Source organism: Nicotiana sylvestris, chromosome 8 (assembly GCF_000393655.2).
Source record: "Nicotiana sylvestris chromosome 8, ASM39365v2, whole genome shotgun sequence".
NCBI classification, from domain to species: domain Eukaryota; kingdom Viridiplantae; phylum Streptophyta; class Magnoliopsida; order Solanales; family Solanaceae; genus Nicotiana; species Nicotiana sylvestris.
The window spans coordinates 17254848-17273744 of record NC_091064.1 but is presented as its reverse complement, the minus strand read 5'-3'; the positions used below and the strand labels follow the sequence as shown (position 1 = coordinate 17273744).

At 37.5% G+C, this 18897-nt stretch overlaps 2 protein-coding genes across 5 annotated transcripts; one reads left to right on the top strand and one right to left on the bottom strand.

Moving 5' to 3' along the window:
- Nucleotides 1–5936: 5936 nt before the first annotated feature.
- On the top strand, nt 5937–13328 carry LOC104212521 (mitochondrial arginine transporter BAC1). Of its 4 annotated transcripts, none has more exons than XM_070153062.1 (9): nt 5937–6190; nt 7344–7433; nt 8050–8151; nt 8339–8443; nt 8524–8622; nt 8693–8881; nt 9038–9136; nt 9211–9350; nt 12905–13328. In XM_070153062.1, exons 1-9 carry the CDS (start codon nt 6095–6097, stop codon nt 13017–13019), a joined length of 1035 nt encoding a protein of 344 aa, XP_070009163.1. In that variant the 5' UTR covers nt 5937–6094; the 3' UTR covers nt 13020–13328. The 4 variants fall into 4 exon arrangements, with proteins under 4 accessions (XP_070009163.1, XP_070009164.1, XP_009760111.1 ...); XM_070153063.1 differs by lacking the exon at nt 12905–13328 and adding an exon at nt 11166–11470 and having other exon boundaries at nt 5938–6190; XM_009761809.2 differs by lacking the exon at nt 12905–13328 and adding an exon at nt 10239–10635 and having other exon boundaries at nt 5938–6190.
- Nucleotides 9953–12430, bottom strand: LOC104212522 (squamosa promoter-binding protein 1). The gene is made up of 3 exons (XM_070153064.1): nt 12212–12430; nt 11783–12111; nt 9953–10336 (listed from the first exon to the last, which is right to left on the bottom strand). The coding sequence occupies exons 1-3, from the start codon at nt 12413–12415 to the stop codon at nt 10219–10221; spliced, it is 651 nt and encodes a 216-aa protein (XP_070009165.1). The 5' UTR covers nt 12416–12430; the 3' UTR covers nt 9953–10218.
- Nucleotides 13329–18897: the final 5569 nt, after the last annotated feature.

The following is an 18897-nucleotide window of genomic DNA, read 5'->3' as shown; positions in this document are numbered from 1 at the left end:
AAACTAGCAACCATAGTTCGTGACAAAGTATTGGATAGCAAGCAAGGATACTTTTGTTTGCTTCTTCTCCACTAAGCATGGGAGTTTATGGATAACTATAGATCAGTGGTTACCTAGTGACCTTTAATTTGATCCCCTTGAGTAAGAGACATCCACCTCATCGGGGGAGAGGTTCACTATGATGGACGGTTCTTGACTGGGGAACGGAGGTTTAGGTTTGAGCAGCTTTTTGTTCATTCAATCCTTAGATAAGGGTGTAATGGTAAATTGTGCTAGACATTTCTTGTACTTTGAAAAATAAAGTATTTCATGTGAGGAACAACTAAACTACTAGATTTGTTGTGCATATGACCTTTTCAATGGCCATAGTAACCAATTTTAACAGATAGGATATCTTAAGAGCTTGAAGTACTGCATGGGAGATTGAGGCAAAAATACGCAAAGTGATTTCTTCCTTTCTGCCTAAATCTAGGTGGACAAAATTACTTGGCATCCTCGTTGATGGGAGTGTGTGCAAGTTGGCTCGAACACCATCACAAATTTTTAAAAATACTTTTGTAACAGGTAAAAAAGAGGTCATGTGGAATTTGGTTGTTATAGTTACACTATTTCTCTATGTTGATAGAACTGTAATGTTGATAGAACTGTGGATTTTATATTGACATGCTGACCTTTTGAGTGGTTACTCTGCCAAGAACAGTGCAATAGTATGGTCAGATGCAATGGCATTCTCTGGTATCCCACCTTATCTCGCGTACCAAACGACCCCTAAGAGATAATTGGAGATTTTGGCTTGAAACAACAGGAGTTTTCTTGAGCCTTTGCTTTTATAACATGGCAATGACATGGTTTGCAGTAGAACTAGTTACTGAGCATCGTATGACATGTAACCATGTGCAAACGACATTACAAGCGACATTAACTGTTCTTTTGGCTTGAAAGCAAAGGTCAATAGCGCAATAAAGGGCCTAGATGATGCATTGCAACTTCTTAGTTAATCTAAGTTGGTGTGGCTTTTGGCTAACTCATCTTATTTTAGTTGGCTCTTGATTTGTGGAACTTAAAAATCCTCCTGATTTCTGTATTTATTGCAGTTATGCCCATTAGGTTTCATAAAGCATGACAAACGTTGTGAAATTCAAAGATTTTATAATGAATCTTAGCCATAAACACTAAATTCTTCTAAAGAACTTGTATTGCTTTGTTGCTCATTCTATGCTTCTGTTAGTTTTAATGTGTAGAATTGCAGAAGAATAAAATTTCCATTTATATTATTGGATTGGACATAGTTCCCCAGAGGCAGTGTTTGAGGAAGCAGTAGATCCTAAGCCACAATAGGCGATGAAGGAGCAACGGACACTGCTGAGGCATCATATTTTGAAGGGATCACCGGAGATTGATAGAGTAAGTTACTTAAGTCAGCTACCTAAGAAGGTAATGAGTAGGGAATCCTATCAAAATTGTCGAACTCGCTCTTATCATATGAAAAGGGAATTTCATAGTATTACAATACTTTATCTGGCTCAGACAGAAATAGGATTCAGTGGCTATGTGCATATACTTTGGAAGAGTAAGACATCTCTCAAAGGGTCCTGCTTTGGATGGATAGCAAATTCATAAGCTCGTCTGATGCAGAAACAACTTTCGGAAAGATCTTCAGCAGATGTATATGTATAGGAATGTTACTGTTGATACTAATCGTTTATTTCTGCATTGTGCAGATTCTGTCAGACAGCTCGCGAATGTATTTATCTCACTCTTTAGTCTTACATAGGATCATTTTTAGAACTGTCGGCAAAGTCTTAACAAGCTAGAGGCATAATGATGTGGACACATTGCAAAACAGTCGCTGCAGCAAGTATATAGGCTAGTTGGATGGAGAAAAACCTGAAATATGTAAATGCTAATGATTTGGACTTTTTTTTAGCACCCTGTGTAGTAAAAGGGGCTACACTTTTATAACAATTATCAGTAGCACCCACTTGTTGCTGCGTTGTGTCAATGGAAAAGTTTCTATATCCCTGAAATCTCTTTATACTTTTGCCATTATATTTGCTTTTTTAGCTGCAAATACAATTTGTTCAACTTTATTTCCTGTTATGTAATGTCTAAGAAAGTCTACCAATCTCTTAGTATTTCAGTAACATGGGTGCCAATGTCTATAATCTAGTCATAAAGCTAAAACTCTTATATTTTTTAAGCAAACTATAGAGGTAGAAGGAGCTGTAGTATTTATATTTCAAAAGAAGGAAGCATGTTTTTCCTCATTATTTACAGTGACAATTTGAAAGCTCAACCAACCATAGCTTCACAAAGAGAAAGCATTATGTGTTACTATAATAGAGTCTTGAAATCACCAGCTGAAGTTAATGTACTCAAATTGTAGGTTGGCTGCAAAACCTGATGAACATATGTTTGCAACTTCATGCCTCATCTTCTTTGGTCCACACACAAGAACTCCAACACTTGATTCTTTCCTCTCACACAGGATTCCTGCAACCAAATTAGAACGTTAAATCATTTATGTCAGTCTAGAGATAGAGGTGACAAAATCAAAGTAACCCGTCTATCCCGCCCAAATATAAACAGGTCGAGTTATGATATGTTTGTTAACTTGACTCAACAGATTGCACCCGAAATGAACCATCGAACAACGGGTCAAAATAGTGTATCTTAACGGGTCAAAATGTGACACAACCATACAAAATAACATTTGGAGATTAGGAATTATATAAAGTTGAAAGAAGTTAAGCTAATAATTTCAGAAAAATACACAAGCTTTAACATTCTTTTCTTTTCTTCCAAAAAGCAAAATATAAAAAAAAAATGAGAGATTGAATGTTAGGCAGGTGTTTTATGACCAGCTATTTGACCCATTTTGATTCAAACAAACTTTAGTCCTGGCTAGTTCATGATCTATTGATTTAATTTTTGGCCCGTACAAGTTTGATCTAACCTCCTCATTTGCCACCTTAGTTCTGAGTTGAAAGCAATAGGTTCAATTCAATGCATAGAACTCTGCCTCTAATCAATACACTGTTATATCTATATGTATCTTTGTCATTTTGGAAGCTCAACAGAAAATTAAGATGGCATATTTGCAAAGAACTTACTCTTTAAGTCTGGCCTTTCACCAAAATGAAGATTTTGGTGATTGTTGGAAACTCTCCATCTCCTATCTGCATTATAGAGCCAAGAATTTGGTGAGACCAATGGAGTTTCCCTTCCATGTTCTGATTTTGTTTGTCTTGGTTCAAATGCGACCTATAAAACGCAATAAGTGCGTGCGATTATATAAAGCAATTGGTGAATGCGACTTCTAAATAACATATATGTAATTTTGACCCATTTCCAATCTCAGCTATATGGAGCTTTAGCTCATTCACTGGTCTTGTTACATAAGCCTCAACTTAAAGATTCAGTTTTGAGACAAAGAAATATTAAATTAAAGAAAGTTCGATAGAGAAATATATGTTCAAAATAATGAAAAACGAAATCAAATAAGTTGGTTGAAAAGAGATTTGTGTCAAACATAAAATAATATGAAGCAGTAACACCTCGTATTAACTAGTAATAGGTGGAATTGGAGTTGTAACTAATGATCATATCTGTACATCGTATCACTTAGATGCAAGGTTAAATCCTACCAATTACGCCTTAATATCATATTGATTGAGATTGGCTAATATGAATCATTGTATTCATTTCGTCTTGTTCACGTAATTTAATATTTTAAAAAATGATTGTAATTCCGTTATTTTTTTACTTTTATTGTAAATCTATATCTTCTCGATCTAAGTTTGGAGGTCATGATGCTTTGCTTACGTAGGTGGATACATGGAGTTTCAACTTTCAACAACAAAAAACGAAAAAGCGAGTATCAACTTTCAACAACAAAAAACGAAAAAGCACATAACACATTTTATTAAAAAAAAAAAAAAGCAACTCATGAATTCATAACACAACTCTAGTCTAAAAGAAATTACTTTGATTTGTGATATTTTGGCATACGTCTTGAAAAATTTGAGTTGAATCGGCAAAAACAAATTGTTAAAAGTCAAACTTGACAAAAGAAAATTAGTGAAATCGGCAGAGAAAATATCAAGAACAATCCCTTGTGTTTGGGGTGGGTTTAAACTTTAAAATGATATTTCAAAATATATTTCGGAGCAATTTTGGCCCTCTAAATTTGCAAAACTGAGCACATTTAGTCTCAATCAAATATTTAGCAAACTCTAGCTGTTAGATTTAATGAAACATGTATTAAAAGGATTTAACTAGAAATACCAAGAAAGTCCCATCAAATTTTATAAAATTGCACCACAAAAAATGACACTACACACCAAAAAGACATAAAAGTACTCCCTCCATTTTTAATTATATAATGCACTTTTCTTGTTAGTTCGTTTAAAAAAGAATGATAAATTTTTATATTTTAAAATTATTTAATTTTAAATTTTTTATTTTACTTATTTTACCTTTAATGAGAAGTTTTTATAACCATATAATTGATATGATCCAATAACACCTTTATTCTTTATGTCTCTAAGATCACAACTTTTAAAAATATTTTTCCTTAAATTTTGTGCCAACAGAGGGGCAGTGGAAACTACACTTCAAAAAGCTACACCAGATTATTGATATACAAAAATAACAAAAACTATAAAAACTGCACCACAAAAATGAGGTAATGTTTAATCCTTTTTTCACAAGTTCATAACTTTAGCAATAATAACAACAACAAATATAATATAATCTCATGCAGTGGGTTTTGGAAATGGTAGTGTCTAGGGGTGTACATAGGTCGGGTTGGTTCAGATTTTACAATTACCAAATCAAACCAATTGTATCGGGTTATTAAATCTAAAGACCAAACCAAACCAATAAAACTCGGGTTTTTCACTCTCGGATTTTCTCGGGTTTTCGGGTTTTTTTTTCCAGTAAAATCTTCGTAGAACAAAATATATAAATTATGCTCAAAATATTTCTTTAATCCTAATAAGATACAACTATATAAAGTATTTTCCAAGAAAATAATACGAAATATGAGATGTGTCATGACATTATCCTAAAAATTCTACAATAAAGACAATAAAATTATGTAATATGAATATTGCTAATTAAAAAGCCATAACAAAAATAAGCATAATCTAAAAGTACTAAGTTATGCTAAAATAAGTAGACTAATAAGGGAGTATTAATTACATGATTAAATGCTAAAGAAAAAATAAAAATAGGTTATGCATTTTTATCTAAATTATTGCAAAACAAAAATAGATATTCAATACATTCTCGTTCGTAGTATTGAATTGAATGTCTTTTGTTAGCATTAGTATTGATTTGATTTTGGTTTGATCTTTTGTTAGCATTATTTAATTTACTAATATTAATGACTATAAAACTTATTGGAACATTCAAAAGTTCTAAGTCCAACCTTGAAATAATACCTTAAAAGATAAAATTATGAAAAAATTTAAGAAATATTTATAAATTACATCACAATAAGTATATTTATATATTAAATATATCTAAAATTTCTATATATATAATGTCGGGTTAGTTTGGTTTCGTTTTGACTTTCTTTAGTTAAAATCAAACCAAACCAATTATGGTCGGGTTTTTTTCCACACCAAACCAAATCAAAACAAACCATAGTCGGGGTTTTTTTCTCGGTTTGACTCGGATTATCCGATTGGTGCGATTTGTCGGTTTTCTTTGTACACCCCTATGCAGACCTTACCCCTAGTTTGAAAAGGTACATAAGTTGTTTCCGATAAATTTTAACAACTAAAGTTTATTAAATACTCGACGATGACCAAAAGTACTTACTTTTGACAAACTTAGGGATTAGAATTGCTTAAGAATATACTTAAGAGACTATTCTAAACCTATCCCGAACATAGGGACAAATTTTGTCATCTTCTCGAATTCGGTGATAACCAAAAGTGCCAATTCCCACTTCCGACTGTAGTCAGAGAGAGAGAGAGAGCCGCTGTAACCAGCAAATTATTGGACTTTAGTATTGAGCTAAAACCCCTTAAAAAACCCAGCACAATTCCAAAACAGCAAATAATTGAGTGGGAAGAAAAGGGAAATGGATCCGGGAAGTTCCGGGTACAAGGACTATGTAGCGGGTCTAATGGCCGGTATTGCTATGGTTATTACTGGTCACCCTTTTGATACCGTCAAGGTAAATTCCTCCACAGAAATACCCATTTGCATTACTCAATTGATTTATGCAATTGACATTTAACCCCCCCCCCCCCTTTTTCATTATTATCATTTATCGTATATATTTTTGGATAAATAATGCTCCTGGTTTTTTATGTATTCATAGATGAATGGCTAGATGCAACACAATTTGAGATTTCTGTATTTTGTTGTTTTTGGCCGTTAGATGTAGTTAACCCAATAAACCACATGTTTCCCCTGGAATTAGTTAGAGAACTTCTACTACCTTCTTATTAGAATTTGCATATAATGGTACGAGATGAGTTTAAATAGAGTAACATGGTCGGTGAGGATTCATATATTCTGATTTTCACAATTGCGTTGTCTTACTTTGTTCATCCTAGCTATTGAAAAGTAAGTAAAAGTTTTAGGAAATAGGGTAAGGTATTGTCTTTGAAGCACATCATATTGTCGCTAGAGGCAAATCTAGGAACTTTATAGGGTCGAGTTCAAAACTCACCACAGCACATTTGATTTGCTTGGTCCAAAATCTACTATTTATGCTTTAATGGATTTCTTAACACATATAGGGTCCGAGTCAAAGCTACTAGGTTCGGTTATGAATAGGGGTGGCAAACGGGCAGGTTGGGTTGGATTGAATATGGGTGGGTCGAAAACGGGTAATGCAAAAACGGATAAAATATCTGACCCGCCCATATTTAATATGGAGAGAAAATAGGTTAACGAGTGGATAATATAGGTATCCATATTATCCATGGCTTCTTGAGTGTGATCACTTTTGGGAGAAATTTTAGTCTCCCAAATTTGAGGAAAATCCAATTTGAGTCTTTGCAAATGTAAAAGTTAAACCCACTGGTTATCCATTTTAAAGTAGATAATATAGATCTTATCCATATTTGACTCATTTTTAAAAAGTTCATTATCCAACCCAATTTTTAGTGGACGATTCTGATGGATAACTATTTTTTATCCATTTTGCCACCATTAGTATGAACCTAGCAGGTGTACACTACATCTGCCCCTCTGAATGTCACCTTTATGCTTACTGAAGATCTTAATAGTATCATATACTATATACTTGTGCAGGCGTTAGAGGTTCTTGTAACTTTCTCTGGGTCTGCCTATTGAATTAAGTGAAATGTATTTGTCAGGTAAAGCTCCAGAAACACAATACAGAAGCTCGTGGAATAAAGTACAATAATGGATTGCATTGTGCTGCTAGAATATTACAAACTGAAGGAGTATGCCTCTCAACTTCTTCCTAGATCCAACTTTGAGCTTTACCTGTTCTGTTTATTAATGTTGTTTAGTTGGTAGAACGTGTAATCTCTGTACTTAAATGCTTTTCTGATGTTGAAAGATCCCATTATGTTCAATCCATCCACATTTTTCGATAAGCCTTGTCTTCTATATACTAAATGTGATATATCTTTACTTGCGCTATTTATATTCATGCGTGTATGATCGTATTTGCTTATTCCGCTGAAGATATGTCTAAAGTTTCTGGTTACTGAAGTAGCACGTAAACAGATCTGAGGAAACAGAGCTCACTTGAGGCTCTTTTACATAAATGCCAAGTTATGCCGGTTTGACCGTTTGTCAAGTAAAATTGCCACCAAATGCTGTTTCTTGTTTATACAAGAAGCTAGTTTCTGTTTCTTCAAATAAATTGAGATAATATTTTTACCTGTAAGCCTTATCTTATATCCTTTTTTATTGAGTACACCAGAAAAAGTCGATTTTTGTTGTCTATGCTGCAATTATCTTTTTTCTTTTCTTTTGTTCTTTTTTCTTCTTGTGTGGCACAGGGATTCAGGGCTCTGAAGGACCTGGGCTGATAAAGATTTTCTGTGGCAGGTTAAGGGGCTATATCGAGGAGCTACATCTTCGTTCATTGGCATGGCCTTTGAGAGCTCACTTGTATTTGGTATTTACTCCCAAACAAAACTACTGCTGCAGGTTTGTTCAACGTTCATCCAGCGATGATTTTGCTGTGTCTTTCAATTTGAAGATTGTCAGATACTAGTATATGTTGAAAGCCAACTGCTCTTAGAACCATTAACGTGTATCTTGGAACTTTGGCACTTTTGTGACAACATCTCAGCAGTTTGTTATTAATGACGAACATTTGGTGTTTGCTTTAAAGGGTGGACCAGATGGAGGTAAGCCCCTGCCTCGTGCAATAGTTCCTTCAGCTGCCTTTGGAGGAGCTATTATCAGCTTCATTCTATGCCCATCAGAACTGGTGAAGGTAAGTGGTGCGAGAGTTCATAACATCCTGCTGTAGAATTACTTGGAAAGTATCATCCTTGTTATATCTGTTATTTCCAGTGTAGGATGCAAGTTCAAGGTGCTGATTCTGTGGTACCAAGCTCCAGTAGATATAGTGGTCCACTTGAGTGTGCTGTTAAAACTGTAAAAAGTGAAGGGGTGAGAAATTTTTTGATCGATGCAAATTTGGCTTCTGGTGTACGTTTAAGCTGACAAACAACCTCTCCAGCTCACAGGCATATTTCGAGGAGGCTTCACGACTTTATTAAGAGAATCTTTGGGAAACGCTGTCTTCTTTAGTACATATGAATATGTTCGTTATCACTTGCATCTACGACGGAAAGGTGCTTCCTCTGAGTCAAGCCACCTGGTTGATGTTGGAGTTGGAATAATGAGTGGTGGTCTTGGTGGTATAGCAGTGAGTACGCTTGTTGGAATTACCACATTCTTTATGATTTCTCCTCGTAATATTACTTGATTAGCCTACCTCTTGTCCTTGTTTTGTTCTGTACTGTTTGTAAACTTTCCATGTGATGCTCTATCCACAATTAATTTGTGCATCTGCCCTTTCCAGTGTTGGTCAGCAGTTCTGCCCTTGGATGTAGCAAAAACTATAATTCAGACTACCCCAGAGAAAAACCATACGAGAAATCCGTTTCGCATTTTAAAATCGGTAGTTACCATAATCTCTTGTATTTTGGAACTTGAAATACTACACGAAATGCCTGATTCAGTTTATTATTGTAGATTTATGGGAGATCCGGTCTTAGAGGATGCTATACGGGTCTAGGTCCTACAATTGTCAGAGCTTTTCCTGCTAATGCAGCTGCAATTGTCGCATGGGAGCTGTCTGCCAAATTGTTGGGAATCAAGCGTGATTTGAACTAGTAAGATATCTTGACTGCTGCCAATACTATTCTGGTTGCCTGCTGGCTTAAAGCTTTAGAGGCTCGTGGCAAGATTACTCCATGATTCTTTTGATGTGCACTCACCATCGCACTATTAATTTGGCACAAGCATGCTATTTTTTAATGAGATAATCCGAGCATCTTTAATTATGCTTTGTGGTTCTCTCACGTTATTTTTTCCTTTATCTCTTCGGAGGACCAAAGGTAGTATCGTAGCTTGATTAATGTGGTTGGTTATTGGTCAAAGTTAATTGAAGTTGGAGTGTTCTTAAGCTTTATTGCACAACATTATTAGCTGCAATATTGGTGATATATTCTATGAAAAACGGTCTTGCATACTCCAATCTGCTTCAGTAGGGTCGAATACTAACTATATGCCTAATTGAACAGGTCAATTCTACCTGTTTCTGACACAGAGTTTATATTTTGTGATGCTCATTGAGTGCTGTTTTGTTGCATGAGGTGGAAAGCATTTTTAAACTAGTCTCTAGTTCTGTGAGAGTGATGATAATTAGAAAAAATAAAGAAACTTTGTAAGTGTGAGATGGCCTGTCAAGAGGGAAGGTTTCAAGCAGCATCGATATGTAACACAGCATAATTATATTTTCAGTCTACGTACTATCGAAGTACTAACAGACAAAGTTAATGACACACACTTTCATACTCCTTTCCTTTCAAGCGAAATGGAATTACTACTCAATGCATACCTTACATGATAATTTTTGTTAAAAAGGCTAGTGACAGAAGAGAGCGAGCATGGTAAACCGTGATTATATTTTTTGGTGGGAGTTTATCTTTCCATCAGTCCACAAGTAGGTGGTTTTACTGCCATTGGACTGATGCCCCTTTAACTTGACCCTTCTCCAGGAGAATCACATGAACTTTTACGACGGCGTTCGTTGTGGCCTGCCAAACGTCTCCTGCAACTTCTTTTTGCTTCATCGAACTCCCCCAACTGATGAAACCTGCATATTATAAATTCATGATACAAAAGAAATGAATTTCCGCAGAAAAGGTCTGAGAGGACACAAGAGAACCAAGTTACAACATCCTTGCAACAAAATAGAGCAAGAAAAAAGACCGTAAATAAAGATCTGGTTGGTTCCATTCTAGTCACTAAGGGAAAGGGCTCTAGGAAGAAAAAAGCTTTGCCCTTGCTTATTTCTTTGTCTTACTGTTGGTTCTTACTCAGTTTTTATGCTTCAGTTGTCAGACGATGGTGAGTTTGCAGTACTTAATTTTTACCTATGCCTAGAGTTTGCAACTTGAAAGCAGCTGATTAGAAGATCAGTAAAATCCGTGCGAAATGGGTGAATCTTCTTTAGCATACCCCAATATTAGTTGAATCAAGCCTATCTCCTGCTTTTGGAATAAAAATTGGCTGACAAGAATAAACCCTGTTTGAGAGTAGAGAAATTATTTTTCTCTATAGTGGTAATATTTTGTCTCTCTCTCTCTCTTTATAGGAAATGAAGATACCTTCTGAAAATACCCTAGTATCAGATGCAATCAATCTTACCTAGGAGGTTCAGATATCTATCCTGTCAGTATCTTCGGTCCAGATTTCCTGCCTGCCGAATAAAAGCAGGGGAAGACAAAGAATCCCCATTTTGAGACTCGACAAACAGATTGTTCTCCATTCTAGTTTTATTGATTTAGAATGCACTTTCCTTTGAATTTAAAGCAGCACTGAGCACAATGAAATTCATACAAAAGAAATTACTGTTATTATAGTTGTTTGATTTTGGAAAGGGAGCCTCGGTGTAACTGGTAAAGTTGTTGTTATGTGACTAGGAAATCACGGCGGGTTCAAGCTGTGGAAACAACCTCTTGCAGAAATGCAGGGTAAGGCTACGTACAATAGACCCTTGTGGTTCGGCCCTTCCCCGGACCCCGCGCATAGCGGGAGTTTAGTGCACCGGGCTGCCCCCATAGTTGTTTGATTTGGCTTTGGTTCCATGCAATGTGAATCTGAAGGCTACCTACTCTATAGACTCAAAATTGAGCTTTTCATGAAGAATATATTGTTATCTTAAATAAAATGATATCCCTGAAGCATAACATGTGAGGAGGATTATCAGCGTTGCAACTTTGTGCCACTCCGGTTTTGTTCTTCTTGAAGGTAATGTTCTTTGATGTAGATGCATTTGGGCTTTAGCTAAAGTTATCCTGTTTTGTGGTCACCGGCTAATTGAAATGCTTGTTTGTATGCCTAGTGGCTGTGTGTGTTCTAAGCGCATATAACTGCATTTTAAGACAACACAAGCACTGTGTAATTTAACCTGTTGTAGCAAATTGCCTACCTTATTTTCCAAGTGTATGGGCAGTTCCTTGTAATTATCTTTTAGGTGATGTCATCGGTGTATAGAAGTTAAACTCAAATGTCTATTGAAAGATTTAGAGTTGTGAACCTGCTGCATTGCTGACAGAAACGCTGTCGGAGTCCGCCAATAAGTACTGCCGGAGCCTTTGCATGAAATTCACAGACCTTGTGGCGGCGATGGTATGTCTTGGCATTTGCCATATCTGCAGTGCAGTCCTCAATTTGACAGGAAGGCAGCTTTGAACCCTCTCCGCCAGGTACCTTCCTTCCCGAGCGAGTCAAGACCCTCTTCCTTTTGTTGTCCTCTACAACATCTTCGTCTTCCTCGTCATCCTCCTCTTCCATCATGCTTCTCTTCTCTTCCCATTTGCTAGTTTCCATCTTTTTGAGGAGGAAAAAAAAACTAGTTGGGAAAAACTAGAGAGGAGCACAAGAATATGAGAAGATGAATAAAGTGACACTTAAATAAAGGTGAAAGAGAGGGGAAAGAATATGTGAGGACCACAAAGTTCCATACCTTTCTGCTTCTATGTGAAGTCTGGTAAGTGGAGAACAGGATTTGGATTAAAGATGAGCTAAAGATACTACAATTTGATAGGTTTCTCGTACATAATGGGGAAAGTTTATGTTGACAGATGAAGCTACTTTTATTGGCCTCAAAGACTTCGACTTTAACGTGACCTAGCATTATTGCATGAGAGAGAAGAACGTGACAATCCATAACATTAACATAGTACAAGTAGGGGTGACATATAGTTAAAAGAAAACAGTTAACCACCTATATTATCTACTAAAAAATGTGTTGGATAATGAACTTTTAAAAAATGGGTCAAATATGGATAAGAGCCATATTATCCATTTAGAAAATGATTAACCAATGGGTCTACTTTTTATATTTGTTAAGCCTCAAATTGGGGGTTCCTCAAGTTAGAGAGACTAAGAATCCTCCCAAAAGTGATCATATGCAAGAAGTCATGGATAATATGGTTATCCATATTATCCGCCGATTAACCCGTTTTTTATCTGTATTATATATGGGTCAGGTCGGAATTTATCTATTTTTTCATTACTCGTTTTCGACCCGAATCATATTCGATCTGCCCCGCCTGTTTGCCACTCCTACATACAAGGAATATGAAGATCATTTATGATGACTTTTGTTTCTATTTGTTTTTATATCACCTATTGAATTTACTCCTTGTTACCGCAGTACTTTTTTATTGAGGGAGGTAATTTGTTGGACAGCCAGCAAACCTAGGGGCGCAGGCAGGATTCGAGACAAAGGGGTTCAAAAAGCACTCACTACTAAAAATAACAGGAATTAGCTACGGATTCGAGACAAAATTCAAAAGCACTCACTACTAAAAAAACAGGAAACAGGAATTAAGGACGGATATATTCTATAACTAAACAAAAAAAATCGTTGCTAATCCTCTTTAGCGATGGATTATTAAGAAATATTTTTAGCTACGAGCGAAGTTAAGCTAATTGTAATTTTTTCTTTTGTAGTGACTAAATGTCACAGTTAAGAGTGGAACCTATGATCGAAGTATTTTTTGAATCCTTGTTGCTACTATACTATAAAAGTTTTCATTTCGTAATTAAGATTCAGCGATCAATATATGTATACATAAAAAAAATTACCTATAAAATTTTCTAGCAAAGGGAATTTAATTTACCACTCTTGACCAATGTCTCCGCAGCTGCAGAACTCTCATTTGGTATTGTTAATGTTAGATTTGGAATTCAATTGACCACCTTTGGCCAATGCGGCTCCGCTGCTGCAAAACTCTTTTCTGGTATTGTAAACGTTAGATTTTGCTTCAAATGATTAATTGGATTGCCATTGATGTATCGCTCCGAAAATTAATCACTTAAATTTGATAGATCATTACTGTGATTTGGTGTAAAGTTTTTTTCTGCCTACTAGGAGAAAAACCTAATCATTTCCAAGGCATTCAGATAGGCGTTCTAAATTGCTTTGTAGAATAAGTGACAGCAAATCAGGCTATTATGTGCATCATTACTCAAATTCGTCTACCTAAAAGCATCATTATTTTGAACAGTTTTAGGGTTCACCGCTTCTAATTAATAGTTATATATTGCAGGCTTTTCATTTGTTAGATAGAGAATATCATCAAGATTTCGCGATTTTTCAAATTTATTCTAATTCCAAGAACTCAGATCGAATTTATATTGAATAAAGACATGTACCAACAACCGTATTGGCAATCGTTTTCAAGCAAGAACGATTCCTTTGTTTTTTCACCTATGGGAAAAGTAATTACAGCAAAGGCTAGCACGGCCTATTGATTTTATGAACTAGCCTATTTTTCGGTTGTGGCGTTTGCTTAAAGATTTCATATTTATTCTTTTTTGTCCTATACTTGGCCACTTAGTTTGTACTGCTGCCTCTTATCATATCATATAGGAATATTGTATAGGCCAAAATCTGCCCCGAGGAAATTAAGTGTAAAGTGGTGTCACAGAAGAGATCGGCCGAGGTCGACTAGGAAGCATCAAGGTTCGTGACCGAGGAGTTAACCATGGTCGAGATCGATTGTTCATGTGCCAATAGCGGTAACGGTCACTATTTGAAATAAGACATTGAAAGGAATATTCCCTGGGATATTCTCTTCATTAGTACTATTAGGGTTGTTAGGGATATGTCTTGTATAAATAAAAAAAGGGATAAGGGGATAAGGCGTGTGATATTCATTTGATAAGAACACTTTTTGAGAAGAAGATTCTCTCTCTGACAAAAATACAAATTCTACCTTTTCATCAAGATTCTTGCTCATATTATTCCATACTATTCCATCAGATCCGAGAATAGTTCAAATATGCTAGGATTTGCCTGTCTTTTATCATTGTCAAAAGGAAGAATCATCCACCTCATTCATTATTGGGTGAATCATTCTCCTTATTTACATAAATATAATTTATTGTTATTTATTGCTTGATATTCCTCCATTATTGCTCACAACTTTTGGAATATTAAATGTGCACTGATTCCAGTTCATCATTAACGTTATCCCATATTACTTGTACTGCCAAGTTCTAAATCTAAAGACACTATCACTAACTAGGTTTAACCCTTCGTTACATAAAAATTAAAAGTTTAACTAAAAGTATATATTATTCTTTTTTGGTCAAACATTTTGGCGTTGTCCGTGGGGATTTCCTAGTTAGATTTTTAGTTTCTTCTATATCTACAACTAGCACGGATTACTAACAAAAAAGAACAAAATTCCTTTTCCTTGTACACACAGATCTGATATGGCAGGTAACAGAGAAGAAAGAACGAGGGTAATGACTGGCCTCACCACCAATCTCTTGAACACCATCAATGAGGTCTCTGAAACAGAAGGCGAGGACATAACGCCTAATGCCTCTCCCAGGCGAGGCGGGTCGCCTCTCCCTCATGGCAGTATCGCAACGTCCTGCGGTAAAGGAGCCTTCACATCCATGACGAAAGAGACGCCACCAGCAGTGAAAAAGCTCCTTGAGGCTTGGCTAACTGACACGCTAACCAGCATCCTCCATAAGCCCGCTCAGGATACAGTCATAGAAACCGCAAGGACTCGCGTTACATCGACAACGGTCGAGCAGCATAGCCCTTTCCCTTCAATAACAAGTATTACTCACACTGTTAATAATGCAGGCGACGACACACTCACAGCCATTTTGAAAAAGATCGAGGGAATGGAGAACGAGGACAGAGTGCTTAGGGACCAAATGAGAGAGCACCAAGAAAGGGTCGACAAAATACCAGGTGCCCCAGAACTCTTTCAAAAGAGAGGTGTTGGTCGGTTTGTCGAGAAAACATGCAGTGATGAAACCGCCCCGCATGCCATACCAAATACCTTCAAAATTCCGCCCTACCTTAAAATATATGATGGCACGACAGATCCCGAAGACCATGTGACTCACTATATCACTGCTGTAAAAGGCAACGACCTCGCCGAAGAACATTTATCCTCCATCTTGTTGAAAAAATTCGGCGAAACCCTCACCGGAGGAGCATTAACTTGGTACTCACAGTTGCCCACACGTTCCATTGAAACATTCGAGTGGCCACAAAAGATAAGGTCAGATCCAAACACTAGAAAGTCGGACGCATTTTGCGAGTTCCACCAAGAACGAGGGCACAAAACCGAGGACTGCATTGCCCTAAGATAGGAGGTCGTAAACATCTTTCGATAAGGACACCTCAAGGAGTTACTGAGCGACCGCGGAAGGACCAACTTCGCCAGAGGACGCGAACAACAGGGGCCGCCGAAGCCGCCCTTACCAACCCGTACCATACAAATGATCATCGGCGGCGGCGACAACGCTTCTATAAATAGCGTAAAATTCACCACAACCCATAGTCTCAAACGGTCGATCACCCACGAACGGTATGACGAACTCGAAGAAAGTATCATCTTCGATAAGTCAGATACCCACGGTTTGGCTTTCCCTCACTACGATGCTCGTGTTATCATTTTACAAATTTTAGATACATATGTGAGACGCATTATGGTAGACGATGGGAGTGGCGCATGCATCATCCACCCTCGAGTACTTGCTTAAATGGAACTGATAGTGTCGCATTGTATCACACTAACAGGGTTTAACAATGCAGTTGAACGAACATCTGGAGAAATTAAACTCCCCATCCTGGCGCGTTGGAAACCACATTCCATATCATGGACCAGGACATGGCATTCAACATCATAATAGGACGACCATGGATACACGCCATGAGGGCCATCCCCTCCAGCTTGTACCAAGTCATCAAATTTCCAACCCTATGGGGAATATTCAGTATATGAGGAGAACAACACACATCTCGAGAATGCTACCGCATCACCCTGGATTCTACAACCACTCAACAAATGAAGAGCAATGCAAAAGAGGCATAGCAATTAACAGGATCGAGGTCGAGCTGCGATGAAAGGGAAGACGTCATCAGAGACCCTGAAATGGTGGAAGCCATAAAAGATCTCGACCCCATCCAATAGATGACAACGACCATAGCAAGAAAGCTTACATCGGCTGCAAGCTTCAAGAAACTGGTAAATTCTATCAATTCTTAACTATTAACGTAGACTTGTTTGCTTTTAGCCATGTAGATATGCTAGGTATCCCAAAAGAAATCGCTACACACAAACTGAACGTCGACCCGTTCTACCTCCGGTGAGGCAGGTTAGGCATAAGTTCAACTCCGCGATAAACGATGCAGTACGTGAAGAAGTCGAAAAGCTATTGGAAAATGGCTCCGCCAGAGAGTCAAAATACCCCCAATGGGTTGCCAATGTGGTGATGGTGAAAAAGAAAAATGGGAAGTGGCGAATGTGCGTAGATTTTACAGATTTAAATAAAGCATGCCCCAAAGATTCATTCCCATTACCTCATATCGATCAACTCATCAACGCAACGGCCAGGCACGAACTGCTGAGTTTTTTGGACGCTTACTCAGGCCACAATCACATCCTCGTGGAAGAGGAAGATCTGGAAAAAACCAATCTCATCACCCATCAAGGAACGTACTGCTATAGAGTTATGCCTTTCGGATTGAAAAACGCAGGGGCAACGTACCAAAGGTTGGTAACAAGAATTTTCAAGGATCAACTCAGCAAGATAATGGAAGTCTACATAGACGACATGCTGGTCAAGTCCAAAAGAAAAGAAGATCACATTGATCACTTGAGAGAAACCTTCGACATACTCAGGCAATATGGAATGAAACTAAACCCCGAAAAGAGTGCATTCGGTGTAGTCTCAGGAAAATTCTTAGGTTTCCTAGTGTCACAGCGAGGCATCGAGGTCAACTCCGACCATATCAAAGCCATTGAAGGGATACCATATCACTTAACCACCAAAAAAATAGGTTCAGAGGTTGACTGGCTGCATCGCCGCCCTTTCAAGGTTCATCTCGCGATCATCTGATAGGTGTCACAAATTCTTCGGCGTACTCAAGAAGGATAATGACCTCCAATGGACCTCCGAGTGCGCCCAAGCCCTGAAGGAGTTAAAGGCCTAGTTGTCATCACCACCACTGCTTTCAAAACCAGAACCTGAGGAGTGCCTCCTCGTGTACCTCGATGTGTCCGAAGTAGTTGTGAGTGCAGTCCTAGTCCGAGAAAATAAAGGTACGCAATCTCCCATCTATTACATTATCAAAACACTAGTCGACTCCAAAACGAGGTATCCCCACCTCGAAAAATTGGCCCTAGCTTGGTCGTAGCTTCGCAAAAGCTTAAACCTTACTTCCAGTGCCTCCCCATCTCGGTAGTCATGACTTTTCCCTTGAGAAGTATTTTGCATAAACCCGAGTTATTGGGCAGGTTAGCCAAATGAGTCATAGAATTAAGCGAGCATGATATCACATATCAATCGCGAATGACGATAAAGTCACAAGTCCTTGCTGACTTCGCTGCCGACTTCAGCGCACAAATAATGCCCGAAGTCAAAAAAGAACCACCCACGCCTCTCCCCAAACACAAGATCTATGGATTTTGTATACTGACGGTGCTTCTACCACATCAGAGTCCGGACTGGGACTCGTACTCGAAGTCCCAATAGGCAAAGTGATTCGCTAGTCCATAAGATACCCGGACATGACTAACAATGAGGCTGAGTATGAGGTCGTGATTGCAGGATTAAGGCTAGCACTCAAGTACGGGGCAAGACGGGTCATACTACGCTGTGACTCTCAACTCGTCGTCAACCAAGTCACAGGGACTTTCTAGATTAAAGAGCAAAGGTTACAAAAATACCAGACCGAGATCTGGAAGCTGTTGCCCGAGTTTGGTGAATGTCAGCTCTACCAGATTCCCCGTGCACAAAACATCGAAGCAGACGGCCTCGCCAAATTAGCAGTGTAACACTCCTCAAATCTATAAAAGTTTCAATGCACGCTAATTATAGAATTTAATTTTTTTAAATCTTGCCTTGAGTGCATAAAAATTATACTTCTATTACGGATTTAAACCCTGGTGATTGACTTTGAGTTACTTCTCTATTTAAAAATAATTGGATATACAATTAGGGAAATATTAATAATTTTAATATTATTAATTATTAAAATTGGGTATCATTAATTATTAGTTAAGTTAAAATAAGAAAAAGGGGGGGTCAAAATAATAAAAAAGGTGGGGGCAGCCTAAAGCCCATAAAAGGGGAAGGCAAAAGGCTTAAAGCCTTAAATAATGGGTT

Bases quoted from the DNA above. Each gene is read 5' to 3' on its own strand.
- LOC104212521 (XM_070153062.1), top strand. From the start codon at position 6,095: ATGGATCCGGGAAGTTCCGGGTACAAGGACTATGTAGCGGGTCTAATG. The intron at 8,444-8,523 runs GTAAGTGGTGCG...TGTTATTTCCAG, and splicing joins GCCCATCAGAACTGGTGAAG to TGTAGGATGCAAGTTCAAGG. The intron at 8,882-9,037 runs GTGAGTACGCTT...TGCCCTTTCCAG, and splicing joins GTGGTCTTGGTGGTATAGCA to TGTTGGTCAGCAGTTCTGCC.
- LOC104212522 (XM_070153064.1), bottom strand. From the start codon at position 12,415: ATGGATTGTCACGTTCTTCTCTCTCATGCAATAATGCTAGGTCACGTT. The intron at 12,112-12,211 runs GTATGGAACTTT...GCTCCTCTCTAG, and splicing joins CTTCACATAGAAGCAGAAAG to TTTTTCCCAACTAGTTTTTT. The intron at 10,337-11,782 runs GTTCACAACTCT...TATAATATGCAG, and splicing joins TTCTGTCAGCAATGCAGCAG to GTTTCATCAGTTGGGGGAGT.